The sequence below is a fragment of the Lagenorhynchus albirostris genome, chromosome 10, assembly GCF_949774975.1.
Source record: "Lagenorhynchus albirostris chromosome 10, mLagAlb1.1, whole genome shotgun sequence".
In the NCBI taxonomy this organism is placed as follows: Eukaryota; Metazoa; Chordata; class Mammalia; order Artiodactyla; family Delphinidae; genus Lagenorhynchus; species Lagenorhynchus albirostris.
Genome location: NC_083104.1, coordinates 56,576,103 through 56,597,695, shown reverse-complemented (window position 1 = coordinate 56,597,695; position 21,593 = coordinate 56,576,103). Strand labels below are relative to the sequence as shown.

The 21,593-nt window shown below is 42.5% G+C and overlaps 1 protein-coding gene and 2 pseudogenes across 2 annotated transcripts in view; 2 read left to right on the top strand and 1 right to left on the bottom strand.

The window, feature by feature from the left end:
* Positions 1-2,775, top strand: part of LOC132527393 (dnaJ homolog subfamily C member 9-like) — a 40,098-nt pseudogene extending 37,323 nt beyond the window's left edge.
* The window catches only part of SLC4A7 (solute carrier family 4 member 7), a 123,870-nt gene extending 120,345 nt beyond the window's left edge, over positions 1-3,525 (bottom strand). For both annotated transcript variants that reach the window (XM_060162504.1, XM_060162503.1), the window contains exon 1: positions 3,255-3,525. In XM_060162504.1, the coding sequence (XP_060018487.1) occupies positions 3,255-3,302 (48 nt within the window). In that variant the 5' untranslated portion in view covers positions 3,303-3,525. The remainder of the gene's footprint in view (positions 1-3,254) is intronic.
* Positions 3,526-19,843: 16,318 nt separating this feature from the next.
* Positions 19,844-21,269, top strand: LOC132527883 (extended synaptotagmin-1-like; annotated as a pseudogene).
* Positions 21,270-21,593: the final 324 nt, after the last annotated feature.

Genomic DNA, 21,593 nt, shown 5'->3' with positions numbered 1-21,593 from the left:
ATAATCTATAATATTAATCCTATGAATCACCTGTATGCTCCTTGATATAAATGGCCCATTTTGTGAGTTGCAGATACTATCTACTTTAAGATCACATTTGCAGCAAAATACAGTAAGAAAGAAAGGGAAGGAAAGAGGAAGAAAAACCCATTACAGGATGTTGACAAGTATAAGTGCCAAGGTTTTAGCACACCACATACCACTAAAATAACATACCAGGTTCCTCCAACACCAGGTTACTTTGGCTTTCGATTTTAACCTACTCAATTAACAGGAGTTTAGTGTAACAAAACACTCTATTTTCATATCTTAAGTTCTCTTAGAAGAAAACCTGTGTACTTCCCCAGCTCAGTTACCAAATAAACCAATTCTTCAATCCAACTCAACTGTCCCACAGTTTCAGTTGGACTGATGACAGATTTGCTATTGTTCCCTTTATTACATATCCACAGATCGTGGCCCAGAGGTACCAACTATAAGGCCAAAAGGGAACTAAAATCCTTATAATGTGCCTGGGGTGCTTAATATCTCTAGAGCTAACTATACCTAGTCAGAGAGCTCCCCAAAGAGAATGCACACTTAAAGACCTACCAAAACACCTTCTACTGCCAATCACCACTGAATTCATACCAGGTTGTTAAATTCTTTCATTTCTACTAACAACTACTTTTCTAAAAGTATTTCTAACTCATGAAAATGTTTTAACTGGCACTCACAAGTGGAATTAGCAGGAATGCAAATGCTATCACTGTATTCACTACACATGCCAAAATAAACTCAGTGAGGTTAGATTTCTGCCTACCTTTTCTGCTTATATCCCCAGTGCCTGCCACCTAGGAGATACTTAATAGGTAGTGGTAAAATGAATGAAATTACGTAACAATTATTAACAGAATCCTGTTAAATCATATAGTGCTTAAAAGTAGAACATTTGCTAAAACCTGGGAACCTTCTAAACAGTGCTATTTGTTGTAACAGGATTTAATCTATACCAGAAAATAAGAATGACAGTTCAAATCAATTCTCAGGGAGGCCTAGGATAATGAGTTTTTGTACAAAGCAAACAAAAGTTGCATTTTTTTCTATAAGATAAATGCCTTTCCTCAAAACCATAATCAATGAAAATTACAGAATTTTAAGAGCAGAAGAAACCTTAGAGCCTGATTTATGAAACAGATGGGCTCCAGTTTCAGAGTAATATAAACTGCCACCAATTTATTCAAAAATTTTTGCATAATTACTTATCTAAGATAGCATTTTAGGAGTAATAATTTTATTCTTTTTTTTACTATGCTAAGCAGTTGGCTAGGGGTTAGAGAAGTTATGACTGATGAATACCATAATCTTCCACTTTTATGACATGCATTTACCATTGGAAAATCAATGAGGAAAGAGTTAATTTTGTCAATACAAATAGTTCCTCTTCCCAGTTTTCAAGTAATAGTCTCTACTACTTAAACCAACAGTTCTCCTGTTCTCTCATTCTATTTTTAGACTGTATGATAGCTTATCATATTTGATTTATATTATCAATTTGTACATGGTTACTGTAGCCAAGTCTTATCTTCCCAAGATTTAGGAGGTATACCCTTCCAAAGTGCTCCCCTGCCATGCCATTAATAACGGTGTTTGATAATCCCTTTGTCATTTGTCTCCCTCATTTGAGCAGAGCTGGTTCTGTCTTGTTGGGTACTACAGAATGGGTTCTAAGTAGTGTTATCACAATGAATGAATGAATGATTTGGAAGGCAATGGCATTATCAGAGGCCTCCTTTGCTAGCTAAGGAGGCAATATTTGAGAACACATCATAGTTTCTCTCCAGCTTTGTTTATGTAAACGCTGAGGCTCTTTACTGTTCTGAATTGAAAGTTTGCAAATAATAAATTTAAGAACAGTCAAGTGTATCTGATACATGGTATCAGGGAAGGTGCTAAGAAATACATCTAAAACAGTTTATTCAAAGGCCACACAAAGAATTACAGAAGATCCTTAGGACAAACGAGCTTCCAGGATTCCATTACCATCAATATGAGTGATCTTCCCAAAAACCACTGCTAAATGACTTCACTGTCTGGAGACTAAGTTTTTCTCCACGTTTTGAGAATTTATAGTTGAACATGTTGAAATGATGAATGGCTACTCTCCAGGCCCTTACAATAACCTTTAAAAGGACGGGGGGAGTGGGGGGGGGATAAGTGAAATTCTTGAATAAAAATATGTGAAAAGCAATTTTCCTGTTAGTTGTGAAAGACTGGACGTTTTTCACTGCAACCTTCCCTCCTTTCCTGGTCACCAAGTAAGAGCTGGAAGCAGGAAAATTTCTAACACCTCTATGCCCTTTGAGTCACGAACTATGAAGGGAGGAAAGAATCACAACCGTGGGTACCTATGCATCCTATATGAAAGCAGGAAGTCAGTTTCTTGAGCGTGGGCCACCCGTCCGGCATCCCAAATGCGAATGCCGACCTTTTGAAAGCCCACCCCCACTCCCATCTCACCCTGAAGCCACCCCCAGCTTCAGCGGAAAACGCGCTTTTGCTAGGCTGCTGTGAAGAGCAGCGCGCAGGGTCAGAACACCTTCCACTTTGCACTTGGCCTGCGGCAGGAAGACACTCGGGTTCTCGCCAGGAGAGGAGGAGGCTGGCCGGGCAGAGTCGGCACTGAGACGCAGCCTTGGCCGCCAACGCAGGCGGCTCGTCCACGCGGCCGGAGAAGTCCCGGAACAAAGCGTGCGGCAGGCGGGTGGGGAAACAGGGAAGACGGAGAAGATTTAACCAGCTCCTCACCACGGCCTGTGGCTTAGCCAGGTGGGGCCGCGCTCCTCCTCGCGGGGAGAGGATGGGTTTATCGACGGTCTGACCTCAAGTCCAGCGCCAAGGCCACTGGAACCGAGACCTGACGGGGAGAACGTCGGCAAGGAGAGGCGAGCCCCGCGGAGAGGAGGAGGCGCCTGTCCGGCTGTTGACCGGCCGAGCTCGCGGGCTGCCGGGCCCCCCGGATGCCGAGACCCCGGGACGCGGCAGCCGGGATGCCGGCGGCGCGCTGCCGGCCCCCCACGCCGGCCTCCTTGGCGCCGCGCCGCCCGCCCCCAGCTCCGGGCGGTCACACAAAGGGGCTGCCCCGGCGCGCCGGCCGCCTGCGGTGGGGGGGCCCGACCCGGGACCTGCGGCCGGCCCGCCGCGCCCCAGCCTTTGTCCGCCGCGCCCCGCGCCCGCCTGCCAAGGAGCCCCGCCGCCCGCACCCTTCTCGTTACCCGGGTGAGAAGCGGTCTCATCTGCTCTCCGGCCCCGTCCGCCTCCATGGTCGGCCGTCCAGCCGGCGCGGTCCGCCCGCTGCCGCCGCCGCCGCGGCCGAGAGCCGGACGCGCGAGGGGAAACGAACGTGCGCTCGTGAGCGAGGCGCTCGCGTGGGGAAAGCCGTGAGACAGAGACTGAGGCGCGTGCGCGGAGACCGCGAAGCTGCCTCTCGCGGGCTCTCGAGGCCGCAGTGTGGAACGTGGAGCAAGCACTGAGCTGGAGGGAGGCCGAGGCGGGGAGGAGGGCGCCGCAGAGGCCCGGGGGCGGGGCCAGGCCGTGACGCATGTAGGCCCCGCCCACACGCCCGCCCCCTGGCGCCACGCCCCCGGCTGGCCGGGGTCCTCCCAGGCGAGTCCTGGCCCGGCGGCCAGGCAGCCCAGAGGTGGAGCGGGAGGGTGGGAGGAAGGCGGGCGTTCCAGCCACTCGGAGGCCTTCGGGTTTCCACACTCATCCCGGCGCCACGCCACCTCCTCAGTAGGCCCGCCCCTCTGTAAAATCTTAAGTGACCAAGACTAAGCGTGTAGCTCGTTTTCCTAGTCCGAGGGGGGCTGGGGGTCACCATGGCGCCTACCTCCTAACCACGTTCCTCGTGGCAGGAGGGAAGAAGGTCGCTGCCCATTACAGGGGCGCTCACGGGAACCCCAAAGGAACTAACGGGTCGTTAGGAGTGCTGCAAGGTTTTTTTCTCTGTTCTGTTGTGACGAACTCCAACTTGGGGCCAGTGAAACAGGGAGCATTCCTGGCCAGGTGTCCTTGTGTGCTTGCGCCCCTGACCGGGCACCACTGCGGCACCCACACCCAAGTCCACCCTCTGGGGCACCCCCCCCCCAATATCCACAGCTCTAACTGCGCATGGTGACGGTGCCTGCTACACAGGGTCATTGAAGGATCAAGTGAATTTCTATCCTTAAACGTACCCGAAACATAGCACGCTTATTAGAGGCATTATTGTTTACTAGGTTGTCTTGCGTGTTTAAAAAAGAGAACAAAAAGATTAGCTGGGAAGAGCTAAATCAGTGCTATGGAAGGAAACTTTATATTCCAGCAAGTCTGGAGCGCTTACCCTATCCACCTCAAAATAGATATTAGTAAAGCCCTTTGTCAGAAATAGTTAAGTATGCTGGATGACTCCTTCCTGGTTTGGGTCTTAGTCCCCTTTTTTTCTAAATTTCCCAGAGAGTTACTTCTAGGTGGGCACCCATTATTCACTTACTGTATAAAGAAGCCTACAATTAGACACTGTTACATTAAGGCAAACATGCTGCATCTCTAATCCTCACAACACCACAGTATGTTTTCTGTTATCCCCATTTTACAGATGAAGAAGCTGAGCTTCAGAGAGGTAACTGGTTTTAAATCCTAGTTAGTGGAAGTGTTGTATTGCACCATTCTAATGATTCATTAAAGAAAGTTGTACAGCAACAAGGAAAAGGGATGAAAAGATGAAACAAGAATGAAAAGGAAAGAATATGGAGAAAGAGAGGAACTGGAATCAAAAAAAAATAAAAGAGCCTCCTAAAGTTGTTTAAGGCTTCAATCACTTTTACCCATACCATCACAAGGTAAATATGATTTATATTGAAGAATTAGTTCTGGGGTCTCTTAAAATGCAGCCTCCCTACCAAAAAACCAATTAGTGTATACAGAACATCTTCTATTCCCTTTCTCTGCTTTATTTTTCTATACAGCAGTTACTCTTTTATAACATTCTATATATTTATGCCTCATTATGTTTATCATCTGTATACACACACACACACACACACACACACTGATGTAACAAAATTATTTTAAAGGCAAGACAAGAAAAATTTAACATGCACTTTTTTCTGCCATCTGAGCCACTACCCTCTCCCCTTTCATGTGTATTGTGCATCTGCATTACACATTAATTAGATCCCCTTAGAAGACACAGGAATGCCTACTAGCCAAAAAAAAAAAAAAAAAAGGCAATATCCTCCTGGCACCAGCAAGGTAATTCCTTAGGAGATAACATTCCTTTCTCAATCCTGTAAGGGGTCACAATGACCCACTATCACCTTGTTGGACTATGTAAACTGTCAATATACTTTGATATATAACTGTTTGTCTCAAAAACTTACATAGCTGTGCTTTGACCTCTAATGGGCAGATCAGTCCTCAGAGCCTTCTGAAAGACTATCTTCTGGGTTATAACCCTCAGATTGGCTCGAATAAAATTGTCCACTTCTTTCTTAGGTTGACTATCAATTAATTTTTAAATTATCGATTAATTTTAACATCAAACACAGATTAATGTGTGCTCCAGGCTTCCCTGGTGGCACAGTGGTTAAGAATCCACCTGCCAGTGCAGGGGACACGGGTTTGAGCCCTAGTCCGGGAAGATCCCACATGCCACGGAGCAGCTGGGCCCGTGCACCACAACTACTGAGCCTGTGCTCCAGAGCCTGCGAGCCACAACTACTAAGCCCGAGTGCCACAACTACTGAGGCCCGCATGCCTAGAGCCCGTGCTCTGCAACAAGAGAAGCCACCCAACGAGAAGCCCGCGCACTGCAACGAAGAGTAGCCCCCGCTCACCGCAGCTAGAGAAAATCCCGCACGCAGCAACAAAGACCCAACACAGCCAAAAATTAATTAATTAATTAATTAATTTTTAAAAAAATGTTTGCTCCATGTAAGCTTCATGCAAACAGTAATTTTTTTGCCTGTTTCATTTTCCTGTTATATTCCCAGCATACCTAGAAGAGTGGTTGGCCTTTGTAAGCTTTCAGTACCTGTGTTAATTGAATGAATTTGGGAGGTGGGGAAGGGGGGAGGCAAACTTCCTTTAAGACCTAGGAGCATCCTGGGAGAAATCTGAGGATGTGGCCAAAGTAGTGACAGGAGCAAAATAGGAACCTATACCCTTGGTGCCAGAGTTGAAAGAGCTAAATAGGCAACTTCAAGAAGGGCTTAAAAATATATGTTCAGGAGACCATGCTAGAAAATGAGTTTCTCTTAATCCAACTTGTGAAAAGAAAATAATAAGCCCTTGGTTTATTTAATCCACAATTATTTTTTGAGTGACCTCTCTGTTGCCATGCACTTTTTCCACTCCTCAGTTCATCCCACCTGCTGGAAAAATAGTGTAGTAAAGGTCTGAATTATAGAACTGATTACTCTCAATTGCCCACTTAATTCATATTCAGCCAGAGTTCATCCCGAGGTGATGGTTGCAGTAAGTAAAGAAGATAATGTATTAAAATTGCTTTCATGCAAATGGTGATGGCTATAAAATGTTCAAAGGTTCTGAAAGGCAAATTGTTCTCTTAGTATTTTAAATACTCATCCAAAATGTAGCACAGGGAAACATTTGCTAACCAAAGGTGAATCTGAACCTAAATTCATCACTCATGATGAACTTGTAGCACCTAAAATTAATGACATTTAGCTATATCCCAGATTCAGTACACTTCCTGGGTTTCTGGAACAGTAGGTAATACTAGCAGGGACTTGGATACAACCCCTTGGCAAGATCTTCATCCTGAGGCGTGAATAATCTTCCCACCAACAACTCTCTATGAGCCAGAACATATTTTTTAAAGAAAAATAGCAGTTTCTCTGTCATTTTGAACAGCTTGGAACCATCCTTTAGCAGAGGATCCTTTGACAATTCTTTATCTCTTCATTGCCTCTTCTTGGTGCTAGCTGAAACTTAAATATTCCCAATCATCTGATTCTATAAGGAAAACTAAAATCCTTGGAATAGTGTTTACAAGAGCATCAGAGCAGCCTCAGTGGGGAAAAGACAAAAGGAAAATAGTTGAAAAAATTGTTCCTCTTATTTCTGCAGGCTAGGCCTACAGATAAGCTGAAACAAGACAAAAAAACAGACCTGATCTCATGGAGTTCTGAGTGGAGACTGATATAGAAACAAATGCTAGCAATGCAATATGTACACTCTAACGTGGGAATCTCAATGAAGGAGAGTGGGATGACTTTTGCTAGAGGTAGAAGGGGCAGGGGACTGTCAACTGTGAGAAAAGGATGCATATGAAGGTGTCTGAAAAAGCTACAGAGATACAGTAGATTTAAACTGAGTCATGAATGATAAAGGCATAACTTCATCAAATAAGCATGGGGAGAAGAAGGGCATTACAAGCAGAAGCAACAACAAAATCAATGGCATCACCTGAAAAGGCAGGGTAGTCCAATGGCGAAGCATCCTCCTCTCTGGAGGCAAACTGCATGGGGCTGATTCCCTTTGTGCTAGTGGTTGTGTCTGTAGGCAAGTCACCCACCTTGCCAGTCTTCTTTTTAGAACCCCTCTGGACACTGTAATTGGGGTAATAGTGGCACTGTCATGGGTGTTCCGTGAGAGCATAAGGCACAGCACATAACAGACAAGAAACACTCATTACACATTCGTTATGATTATCTGTTTGGGAAACCATGAGGTGGGAAAAAGGTGGGCTTAAGCTCATACAAAAGGAAGAGCCTTATTCACCAGGCCCCTGAGGAGCTTACATTCCCATTAGAGTGTAATTCCCATTACACTTCTCAGGGGCAGAGACCACACCTGTCTTGTCACTGGGGACACCCTGGAGTACCTGGCACATGGTGGGTACATAAAAAATATGGAATGAATGAGTGAACAGCACTAAGGAAATTGGACTTTTTGCTACATGCAGTTACAGACACATCATCAGAGGGCATTAAGGAGGGAAATGATATATTACAGACCATATAAAAGGATGGAAAGGAGAGATGCTAAGAACAAGATTGGTGCAAACTGCACTGCTCAACATGGTGGTTATTGAGCCCTTGAAATATGGCACATGTTAAATGAGATGTGCTGCAAGCTTAAAAGATTTGACACACACAAGAAGAGTGGAATCTTGTTATTCATATTGATTACATGTTGAAATGAAAATATTTTAGATATGTTGGGTTAAATAAACATTAAAATTAATTTCCCCTATGTCTTTTGACATTTTTAAATGTGGCTACTAGAAAATTTTAAATTACATATGTGGCTCACATTATATTTCTATTGGATGGCCCTGGGTTACAAAGCATGGGCTAAGGCAATGACAAAGGAAATAGAAAATGTAAGTCTGATATAAGAGATAGTTTGGAAGTAAAATTGATAGAACATAGTGACTCCTTAGGTCTAGAAGCTGCAGGAGGAACAACCAAAGATGATCCATGTCCATGAACAGGTTAAATTTGATGTCCTCAGGATAAACATGTCTGAAACTGAAAACTGATCTGGATGTATATAGTCTGTGAAACTTACCTGTCTCCACTGAAGCACTAAATCCCTAGGCCAGTATCCTCCCAGACACTCTGGAGCATATTATTACTTGAAGAGTTAAGCAGAGAGAGAGAGAGAGAGAGAGAGAAGGATACAGATCACTAAGATCAAGGTAAATGTGACAGGAAATCTATGTGTACACATACAGTTCACCTACAATGTAACACCCCGATCACCATCATTCCTCTTCCTTGATAGGGACACTTCCCCTTCAAGACTTAAAAAAGCATTTTAAGAGAGAAATTATTTGCAAATGATACATCTGGTAATGGACTATTATCTGAAATATGTAAAGAGCTCTTAAAACTCTACAATGAAATAATACACACCCAATTAAAAAATAGGCCAAAGACTTTAACAGACAGCTTACCAAAGAAGATATAGAGATGGCAGTTAAGCATATGAAAATATGCTCAACATCATATGTTATTAGGGAAATGCAAATTAAAACAACCATGAGATAACACTGCACGCCTGTTTGAATGGCCAAAATCCATAACACTGACAGCTCCAAATACTGGTAAGGATATGGAGCAACAGGAACTCTCATTCATTGCTGGTGGGAATGCAAAATGGAACAGCCACTTTAGAAGACAGTTTGGTGGTTTCTTACAAAAATAAACATACTCTAACCATATGATTCAGCAATTGTGCTTCTAGGTATTTACCCAAAGGAGCTGAAAACTTATGTACACACATAAACCAATGTTTTATAGTAGCTTTCTTCATAATTGCCAAAACTTGGAAATAATTAAGATGTCTTTCAGTAGGTTAATAGAAAAAATAAACTGAATATACAATGAAATATTATTCAGCACTAAAAAGAAATGAGCTATCAAGCTGTGAAAAGACACTGAAAACACTTAAATACATATTACTAAGTAAAAGAAGCCAATCTGAAAAGGCTACCTACTATATGATTACAACTGTATGACATTCTGGAAAAGGCAAAACTATGAAGACAGTAAAAGATCACTTGTTGCCAGGGATTGGTGTGGGGGTGGTGAATGTGGATGAATAGGGAGAGCACAGAGTATTTTTACTCTGTATGATACCATAATGACGGATACATGTCATTACACATTTGTCTAAACCCATAGAATATACACCACCAAGAGTGAACCCTAAGGTAAACTATGGACTTTGGGTGATTATGATGTGTCAATGTAGATTCATCAGTTGTAACAAATGCACCATCTCGTGGGGGATGTTGATAATGGGGGAGGCTGTGCCTGTGTGGGGGCAGGTCACGTAGGGGAACTCTCTGTACAATGGACCCTTTTCAATGATTTTGGTTTCTTACTAATACATACAAAACCTTTTGTGTGTCTGTTTCTGAATTCTTTTATGCACATATATTCAAAAGTAACTATAATTACTGAAACTAAAGATTGTAAGCACTATCATGGCCAAATAACATAGCAAGTTAGGAAGGGGCCTGGGACCGACTGGACTAGACTAGCTGACTCTCAGCTCATTGTTTCTTCAATAATGTTGAGGTTTTCTGAGTCAGTTCATAGTCACTGGTCACCATCTAGTTTGCTCAGGCATTGGAATAGTGTCATCTACTGTTGAGGAACAAGCGGCAAGTGAGTACAGGATTGGCACTCCGAGATGTGCCAGCAAACTCCTTTTAAAGAGTGTTGTATGTTTTGATGTAGGCAGTGTTCTTTCAAAGTCAGAGTCTATATTGGTCACACCTAGGCGCATCTGAGTGTGGTTTATATTTTTGTTGCTTTCCAAAGACTATTCCTCTTAGTGCTTGGGCTAGGGAAGCACTGAAAGACCCTTGTGGCTTATTTTTTTTCTTCTCAGAACCACTCTTTATATATAGTTAAGTTTCGATAAATGTTTACCCCTTTTACGAAAGTGCTCCCTTCAACCATGTCCATGACTGAGACTACAATGAATTTTGGAGAAGCACTCATCTGAACCAAAGGGGAATCTAAAATCTCAAGGTCCCATTTTGAGAAACATAATACAAAAACGTAATAGACTTCAGGGAGGCAGAGATAGAAAAAACATTTTTTGCCAAGGAATCAAAATGCTCAGAACAAAACTTTCCATGAGTGAATGTTAAAGTAAGTACTTATATTGTTTTAGATAATCTTGGGATATTCATAATAATCCCATTTTAAAATAATCTAAAACTAACATTGAATATATCACTTAATGCCTCTGGACTTCTGTTTCCTCATCTATAAAATGGGAATAATTGAGGCCATAATTCCTTATCTTCAGTTGCAACCTTCATAAATCTCTGAAAAACTTATGGCTTTTCATAACTCATTTGGCTACAAAAACCTAACCTAGACTGAGATGAGGCTATTTATAGTCTTTATCTCCTTACTGTAGATGCCCATATTCCTCATTACTGAAATATTAATGTGTCTGAAAACAGGATGTTGTCCCAGACTCTACTAGGGGTGTTTCATAACATACATAACTGGCATTATATCACTTGTCTAAATTCTGATAAATTCTGAAATCTAAAATATCTGGCCTTAAGGGTTTCAAATAAAGGATTGCAGACCTGTAATACTTGTTCTGTTTATTTCAAAGATGTTGCAAAAGCCAAATAAGATAATACATAAGAAAATATTTGACAGAATGGTGCTGTACCTACTTTAACTACAGAGAGCCCTGGGGATGCTACTTTTTAGAACTCTGGTGTGGAGACTCTCTCCTCCTGTGGTAGGAGCAGCTTCCACTTCTACGTGTCTTCTTCCAGCCTCCTTTCCTGTCGCACACCCACACTGTCCCTCTCCCTTAAGATTTCTCTTAAAGACAGCTACCTATGGTTAGGGGTTCATCCCCACCCGGCCAGTTTGAGTATCTCTCATTGTTCTGTAGCTTTGCTAAACTCAGGCTGGTAAGGAATTGCCAACAGAGAGTGGAAAGAAATCAGATTAAGTGGGAACATAAGCCTTTGAGGTGCTTCTGAATGTTCTCATCATTCTGGAGATTTCTGCAATCTTCACTGTTTGAGGCCAGAAGCCAAATATAGGGTACGACCTGCACTTGTATGTGAAACAGGACACATACTTTTCCCTTTCTCTCTCTCTCTCTCTCTCTCTCTGTCTTACACACACACACACACACACACACACACACACACACACACGCAACCCAAGCCCCAGTCTATTCAAATAAATTATGGTACCTTTCTTATACCAATTGATTCATTTGGTGGGAATAGCAGTTCATCACACATCACTGGGCACACCCACCCACACAACAACTTCTCTTAAATATAATTGTGTCCTTGTAACTTGGGGTAACTAGGACTGAAAAGTTACTGAAAAGGTAAGCTTTCCTTTTACTTGTTTTTCATAACTAAGGTTCATGGAGACATTATACACAATTGAAAGTTGAGTGGGGAGAGAAAGCTGAAAAAGATATTTTACAAGGTATGAAGTAATGAGCACGAGCATTTCATCTTTTCTTAGAGACAATTAACAAGAAAAAGCACTGAGAATTTGTTTCCGTTTCAGGACTGAGAATATATCCCCCACGAATAGGAATCTTAGTATTATTATTCACCAGTGATTAGTATTATTATTCACTAGCTGTATCACCCCTTTAAACAACAATTAACAATAGTGCTTATAATATAAGCAGAGATACAGACCACGGTTCCAGTCATTAGCTGCCCTTTGTATATAAAGATAGCCTGGTACTTATCATCAGTAAGACATGTTCTTCAAGACTTTGGTGCAATAGCAGAGATAAGTTGATATGGCTCTTTCCATGTGCTACCAATGGTATGCATTTGTGAAAATATATTGTCAGAGTTAGGAATACAAGTCTGGGATCACAGAACACATGGAGGCTAATTGGTGCATCCATAAATCACATCTATTTCCTAGTGTTTATTGGTCCCTGTGGATCCATCTACTCAAGGATAGAATCCTTTCAATTCCTGAAAAGCAATTTGGCAGCATGTATTAATCTCAAAAAAAAGCATATACTTCAATCCAGCAATTTCATGACTAGGACTGTCTTGTAAGATGTCATAGCTACAGATATGGATTTACATACAAAGGGGTTTATGCCGATGTTATGAGTGAAAGTGAAAAGTTTAAAACCATATAAAACTGAAGCAATGAAAAAATTATTAAATAAATGTTTGCATACCAGTATGATAGAATATAATGTACTCATCAAAAAGACATTCTAAACTTTAATGGAAAAATGCTCATGGTATCAAGTTTTGTTAAAAGATCTGGATACAAACTTGATATAGAGTATAACCCCAGTTATAACTATCTATCAATGAGTGATCAATTGAAAGTAATATTAAAATTTAATTAAAATATTAAAAATTAACAATAGACTAAAATGCTAACAGATGTTGCTGAGTTGTAGGATTATGGGTGATTTCTAAATTTAAAATTTCATTCTTTGTAGGTTCTACAAATATCTACTATGAATAAATTATATTTAATTGAGAAAAAAGCTGTAAACATTATTTTTAATACAAAATAGTCTAAAATACTAGTGGAAATTTTACAATGTTTTACAATAGGAATATTCCAAACTTAAATACCACTTTTAAAAAGCCAAACACATTAAAGCTAAACAGTGTAAATACAGTATAAAGATATTCATAACCTGTTAAGAGGGACCACTTCTCTCATTGAGGCCAAGTCAAAACCTGAATGAGTTAAACTAAAGCCTGCCATGAAGTCTGTTGAGTATGCTGGGGGTTCCGAAGGGAGAAGATTGTTAAGTTATTAAATAAATATTCTCAATGGCATATTTTCTGGATAAGAATTTTTTTTTTTTTAGTGACGAGAAAGAAAACTGCAGGAGTTTCAGAAAGTCTTGTATCTAGGAAACTAAATCCAGCTGGTAGAGTAGCCCATTGCCTAGCAACCTAATGAAGGTTTCATAAAGGTGGCATTCAAGTCCATAGGTCATCAGCATCAGCAAACACAAATTTGAATTGGAAGTTTTCTGCCACTTATTATAACCAATCTTCAAAGATGTGCCAAATAAGCCTTCTTTAGAATGAAAGCCTGGTTGGAAGTTAGAGTCGTCTTTGCTTTAAATTCTGTTCGACCAGCGTTTTCCAAGTGTGCTTGTTCATAAGGATTGTCTGGGCTGCTTGTGAAATATATGGAGTTCCCTAGAGATCATGATTCAGCATATCTGTGATGGGGCCAAAAGAAATCCATTATTTTAGCAAGGGCCCTAGATGATTACTATGACCAGCAATATTTGAGATATATTATAAACTTTCATTTCCTTTCTATCAGTTCTTGCTAGTTCTAATTACATGCTATCTTATCTGTTTGATAACTGTTTAACATGTGCCTCTACCAGCAAACAGCAAGTTCCATGAGAGCAGAAATGGTATCTATTCATTCCTGCCCCTCCAAGGACCTGTGTGGTACATATGATGAGCAGCTGAGTAGACATTTCTTGAATCAATCAATCAGTGAATCAAAATTTCTTTTGTTGTATCTAATAAGAGACCACTTTAAGTCTGAATCATCCTCAAGCTTGTAGGTAAAACCCTGCCTCTGGAAAGCACAATGGAACGTAGAATATATTATACTCTGGGAGGGAGTGACCTTTTGTTACCTTAAGGAGGGTACCCGAGCAAAACGGGAAGAGTATTGCAAAAGAGGAGACGCTGACTGCCAGACACATTAAGACATCACATTCATAGAGAAAACAAATATCCTGTCCATATCTACCTATCTATCTAGATAATACTTATTACTTAGGCAAGCATATTGCATGCTGATCTGATACGAAAAAAAAATACAAGACATAACTTCCTGGCTCCTTTGAGGCCACTCTGAGGGGAAGAGATTGCCAAGCAGGTGAAGGGCCAGTACAATTGAATAGGGTTCCACTTTCTTCTAATATTTAGACTCACCAAGAACTATACAGGCAAAGTATATTATAGAAAAAATTTTTCTCTAGTTTTTGAAAGATTAAATTAGAGATGAGTATTGAATATTAATTGGTTGAAGTATGGCCCTTGTATAGTTAAATAAATTATACAGTAGGCTACCATGAAAATACAGTAAACGATTGCATACGTAGCCACTGAGCAGATGTTTATAAAATGCTCATTGAATCAACTTGTCAGGACAGAATTAATTCTGGAGAGTGAGCTACATGGAGTTCTCCAGCTGTAGCCTATCTACTCTACTACCTCCACCAACCCCCATGGCACTGTCCACAGAGATGGCACCTCTGCCCTCACTATGGGCCATCACACCTAGAGAAGCCTGTTACTACTGTGACCTGGACTTCAGAGGACTGAGGTCACCATTGCTACTTACTCTTGACTCCTGGGTAAGCTTTCACACTCACCTGTCAAAAAGGTGTGTCTGTGGGTGGGGGGCAGGGATGGTCAGCAGATGAATTGCCCATGGGCACAACTGACCGGCCACCTGTTTCTGCAAATAAAGTTTTATTAAAACTTAGTCATGCCCATTCATAAAAGTATGGTCTAAGGGTGATTTCAGCATTACAACAATAGACTTGAGTAGTTGTGACAGAGATCATCTGACCCACAAAGCCTCAATTATCTACTGTCTGTCCCATTAGAGAACAATTTTGCCTACACCTTGCCTGGATGCATGGGGCCAGATCATAGCAATTATTGTAATGAAATTCTTATGTGGCATTTACTGTTCACCAGGTAGTAGTCTAAAGTCTTTTCATGTGTTAATATTCCTCACAATCCTATGAGGAAACTAAGGCGCTAAGAGGTTAAAATAACACAGCTAACAGGGACCAGCCTAGATAGGAGATGTACTGCAGAATAAGTAGGTTATCACAGGGCTCCAAAAATGATGAACAAAATCATAATTTGGAAGCTCTAGTAGAGAAGCAAACAAATCATGATGGACATTGTAAGAACAATGCGATCATGGAAGCAGGTTATTACTAATAACCACATTTTGATCAGCTGCAGATTTCTCTTGTGTATGGAATTAGATGGAAAAAGTAATGTTTAAGAAAATTAAAAACACAGAAATTACCCAAAAAAGCTTTCTTCAAAAATTATTTACTCCAGAGTTTCTATATTTAAAGTATAATTTATGCTTCAAGGTAGTCCCCTTGAGATACTCGTCATTTACTAAAAGTAATTCAAAATGTTTTTGAAACTTATATTTGAAAATTATCTTCAGAACCAGTTTACTCACATAAGAAACCCAGTGTTTTTAATTTATGGTTCCATAGTTAAAAAGTTTATTTTAGTCCCAAGTGGTATTATTGATATTACTTAGTTTTATAGCCCACTTTATTCACCAGATATGACCCCTCAGAGACTTCTGACTTCTTTAGAGAAGTAAATCCACCCCAAAGCAATTTTAAGGATGAAGATTTTCCATAGCCTTATCTGAATAGTTCACTGCTGTACACCAGAACCTGGTGTAATAAATGTTCAAAAAATATTTGTGACCAAATGGTGACCTTCTCAAAAAGAAGTTCCAAAAATGTTACAGGAAATTACAACTACTGGAAAATCCATCAGGGTGGTTGCTTTGAAGAAACATGCATTTGGCTCATCAAATTCCTCTGATTCATCTATTCAACGAACACTCATGGAGAGCCAGAGATAGTTACATAATTTGTGGGGCCCAGTGCAAAATAAAAATGCAGGGTACCTTGTTCAAAAAGGAGAAAAAAAGTGTTTGTTTTTTTCTTCTGAGTCTCCTTCTCAACCTGTCCTTTCGTTTTTTATTTGCTGCTCAGCATCATGTCCCCTTGGACACATGGGTACTTGCAAAGAGAGTGCATATCCTCACAGATGCTGCAGACTCTGTGCAGGACTCCACATGTGAGCACAAGAACCTGCCCAATCCCTCATTGTTCCTGCACCAAAGTGGGGTGCTGGAGGGGAATGGGCGAGGGAGACAGTGATCACGGGTTGGAGGTGGAGGAGCCTCCCAGGGACCAGGTGGAGCTAGGTGGGACCAGGTGGGAGCCTAGGCTCCACGCCCCTGTTACATGCTCCATCATTCCATTGACTTCACTTATAAAACATTAAATCCAAAGACAAATGATTCAGAATTTCAAGACTGCACTGATGAGCGTTAAACCCCAAATGTTCATCTCCCTTCCAAGTGCTCCTGAAGATGGCCCTAGTGAGAACCCACTGTGTGCTAGGCCACATGTGTAGCATGCAAACAAGACAAAGACAAGGCCTGTCCAGGAACCTCTATGTCTTAACAGGGAGAGCAGATAAGAAAAGAGGAAATGATCCTGCAGCGTTTAAGAGCATTGATACAAACACAAGCAGACCATGGTAGCTTGTGTCCTGGTGTCAAGGAAGGAGTCCCCAGTACAGAGACTGCTCAGTGAAACCTAAAGTAGAGGAGGAATAAAACCAGAGGAAGATTGTAGGCAGAGGAAATAGCCCTGGATGAACTAGGGGTGGAGAGCATGGGACATTGCAGGACCTGAAGAGGTTGGCTAGATCAGGAATACACATTTCAGGGCTGGCAAGTGGGAAGAGGGGGCTTTCTCCATTATGTTAGGGAATTCCAACATTTTCTGAGGGCAATGGGAGACATTTAGAGGAATTTAAGACAGTGAATGACTTGATCAGACCTATGTTGTATAAAATCATTCAAGTTGCAGTGCGAAGAAGAAAAGTTCCAAAGAGTGGGAAATTTGGCAGAGAGAGCAGTCAGGGTCAAAGGAGAGGCAGTAGAGGGCAGTTTGGGGAGGTATGGGAGGCACTAGGTAACTAAAGGGGACTTGCACGGTATAAGGAAGAGCTTGGATACAGAAGATTGAGGCATGTAGAATTCCCTTCAATATTAATCTGGTAGGTGGGGAGCAGAAGTGTCAAGACAGAGCAGGCTGAAACCTGCATTGAGCATGCTTCTTTGGAGGCCTGGACAAGATTAGCTATAGGCTCTGGCCACCCGTTGTTCTAAAATTGTGACACAGCATTGAAACCTGAGCGCTGTTCTGGGGCCTGTTAACAGCGCTCAGTTCCACACCCTTCCTTACAAAAGAACTTACTCTGCAAAGCAAATATAACAACGCTGGGGGAATGTTATCTCAGCAATTCCATAAATGGACCACAGGTAAAATATGAAGACACATTTCGTTCCCTTTAAAAAGCATGGGATATGTGTCTCTGTTTAATCTTTAGGCCTGTGCACATAGAATAGCATCATGGGGTAAATGTTGGGGAGATGGTATCCTAACACATTCAATTTGCCCTACAACTTTCTGAGCACATGAAGTATCTACTGTATTTTAGCAATCCCTAGCTTTCCTGTCAGGTGCAATAAAAGTGACTGATAGTTTCAAAAGTAATTTGGAATCTGAATCTGATTTGCTGAACGGTGTGGCGAGTGCTGTAAGGGATAGCAGAGCTGGTCCAAGGAGCTTGTTGGATGTGCAGAACTGTGGGCATTTGTACACACTTAAAGATCAGGAAACACAGCTTTTACTGTCTCCTTTCCGACCATAAGAAGGTTATCATTTGAGCTGGGAAAGCCATAGGCAACCATTGAGGGCAGAAATTTTAAAAACTGCTAAATAATGTGGCATGAAATAAAAGGGTAATAAGACTTAATGAGAGAAGGGCTATCACCACTAATGTTCTCACAGGATATCAGAGTACCATTTCACTTCGTGTTGGGTTATAATTAATTGCTTTCATGCCTTCCGTGTTGAATACCAATAAGTTCCCTAAGGACTAGAGACATGGCCCACTCATTTTTGCCTCCCTCTCAGCTCTCTGTACATTTTCCATAAAGTACATAAATATTTTTTAGATAAATGAATGAATTAAACACTTTCCTCTTTGGTAATATGATCCTGGCTGGTTTTTAACAGATTAAATTTTTAGGGGGATTTTCTTAGTGAAGACATAAGAAAATGTGCAGGGTCAGGACGTCTCTTGTTCATCCTTTACTGCATGTCCTGGTAGCCCCAACATTGCCCTTCAGCTCTGCATGGGAGGAGAGGGGGAAGCTGACCCTAACTGTACAGCAGTAATCTAAGTCAAGGATATCAAACTAGCTCTTCAGGAAGTGAGCCGATTAAATGTGATTTCCTTAGATATGAGGCTAATAAACAAAATTTAGTTAAAGAATCAAAACTCTTTAGATTCTTATTTTCCCTAAAGTGGTACAAACAACTGATATCCTGTGATAAAAATAAATGAAGACCATGGGAAAATTTTCTCATTCTTCCCCAATGCATTGTCTCCTCTTTCATGCCTTCTATGACATGAAAATCAGCAGAAGAACTTCTCTTTTCTTTCCCCTTTTGCTGGGTGGTAAATATCAGCTGGAGTTTTGTGAGCAGTGAGTAATACACCTGGCACAGGACCAAGGTAACTGCCACCTGAAAACTTTCCACTCTGCCATTATTCTCCAGCTCAGGAGTCTTATGGTCCAAATGGACGACTGGAGGAAACTACTCGTGTGAGGTCTCATTTATTTATTTTAAAATTTATTTTCTATTGGACTATAGTTGATTTACAATGTTGTGTTAGTTTTAGGTGTATGGCAAAGTGATTCATGTATATGTATACATATACATATATCTATTCATTTTCAAATTCTTTTCCCATGTAAGTTATCATAGAATATTGAGCAGAGTTCCCTGTGCTATACAGTAGGTCCTTGTTGGTTATCTATTCTATGTATAGTAGCGTGTATATGTCAATCCCAGTCTCCCAATTTATCTCTTCCCCCATCTTTCACCTTTGGTGACCATAATGAGCTCTCATCTACAGGACGTTTCCTATGGCGTGAGTGCCTGCTCAGGCTGCTGTCAACCCTCCATGGCCCTGTGCCCAGCCCATGCTCAAATGTTTAATCTCACAAGGGTTTCCTCCTGTTTCTTGGCACACAGCCAGCTCTCTCTCCCTTGGCCACAACTTGGCACATTCTCAGGGATGGAAACCAACTTTAATATCATAACAAGAAAAATACATTCAGACCATCAATGTAGCAGAGGCTGCCTTGACAGTTCCCTGCATGCACCCCTCAGGCTTGATTTGCAGGCTTCCAACCGTCAGTTTCTGCCTCTCTGTCCCTCCCGGCCACTTCCTTAAGCCCAGGGAGACTGCTCCCCCTGGGCACAAAGCAGACCTGAAGTTGAGAGAACAATAAGCCCTGGTGACTAGTACCCCTGCTTCCTTGCCCTTCCGTCAAGATAATTCTCCAGTGTGTTTTGTTTTTCACAGTAGGGTTAAGCTCCTGACTACCTTTGATAGGCTGCATTCTCCATCCCTATATCATCACCTGCTACCATCTAACATTTCCTAAATCTGGGAGGACGAAGCTTCCAGAGCCGCGTTGTTGAGGAAGATCTCAATCCCCATTGGAACAAGGCCTTTGAGGTGATCGTCACATCAATTCCAGGCCAAGAGCTAGAGATTGAGGTTTTTGACAAGGACCTGGACAAGGATGACTTTCTGGGCATGTGTAAAGTGAGTCTCACCACAGTCCTAAACAATGGCTTCCCTGATGAGTGGCTGACCCTGGAGGATGTCTCATCTGGCTGCCTACACTTGCGTCTGACGCCCCCGTCCCACTGCTGCTGAGTTAGAGGCGGTGCTGCAGATGAACCGTCTGATCCAGACTGAGAAGAGTGCAGAACTGGCGCAGCCCTGCTCTCTGTCTACCTGGAGCGAGCTGAGGACCTGCAGCTCCGAAAAGGTACCAAGCCTCCCAGCCCTTATGCTACTCTTCTTTGGGAAATACTTCTCATAAAACTAAGACTGTTTTCCAAATGTCAGGAGTGCCTCCTCTCTCATCAGGAAACCAAACTCTGAGAGCCTGGAGTTGCAGGTTCCGGGTGAGGGGACTGGCACACTGGGCTTGTTATCCTTGCCTCTCTCTGAGCTCCTCGTGGCTGACCAGCTCTGCTTGGACCACTGGTTTGTGCTCAGCAATGGTCCAGGGCAGAAGCTACTGCAAGCACAGCTAGGGATCCTGGTGTCCCAGCACTCAGGGGTGAAAGTTCACAGCCACAGCTACAGCCACAGCTCCTCTTCTCTGAGCGAAGAACCAGAGCTCGGGGGGTGGGGGGGACTCCCTCACAACACTTCCTCAGCCCCAGAGCTCCGGCAGCGCCTAACACACAGTGACAGTCCCCTTGAGGCTCCAGCCTGGACTCTGGGCCAGGTGAAACTGACTGTTTGGTACTACAGTGAAGAACGCAAGCTGGTCAGCATCATTCACAGTTGCTGGGCCTTTTGACAAAATGGACGGTATCCCCCCCGACCCCTACGTGTCACTGTTGCTACTGCCAGACAAGAACTGGGGCACCAAGAGGAAGTCCTCACAGAAGAAGAGGACCCTAAATCCTGAATTCAATGAACAGTTTGAGTGGAAATTGCCCCTGGATGAGGCCTTTCGGCGAAAGCTGGATGTCTCTGTGAAGTCTAGTTCCTCCTTCATGTCAAGAGAGCGTGAGCTGCTGAGGAAGGTGCAGTTGGACCTCGCTGAGATAGACCTTTCCCAGGGTGCAGTCCAGTGGTATGACATCATGGATGACAAGGACAAGGGCAGCTCCTAGGAGCCAGAGATTACCAGCCTGACTGCTCTGTCTCCTTGCCTCGCCTCTCACTGCATTACCACCTCAATGTGATGAGCCTAAAGCTTGGAGTCCGAGGGCAGAGCCTGCACCCCTCAGCCATCTCACCTCCCAGGCCCATGATAGGGCCTTTGTGTGACCAAAGAGGAGGACTGTATGTTACCCTTTACTGCACGGCCTTTATCCTTCTGGGCTACTGGGACAGGGACGTGAGCTGGCTATTTCCTGCTCTGCCTGCACATTCTCCTTTCTGCCCAGCTCCTCAGGACCTTCTGTGTCTGTGCCTGGCCACTGGCAGCACTAGCAGTGGCATTAGCTTATGCCAAATACAGCTTTTTGAAAGACCAAAAAAACAAACAAACAAACAAACAAATAAAACCACATAGTTTCCCCAGGAAACTACTAGCCCTTGAATTTTTGTCTCAGGTCCGTTTCTGGGGAAACCCAAACCAAGATGATCAGTGGGCTCCTCCCAA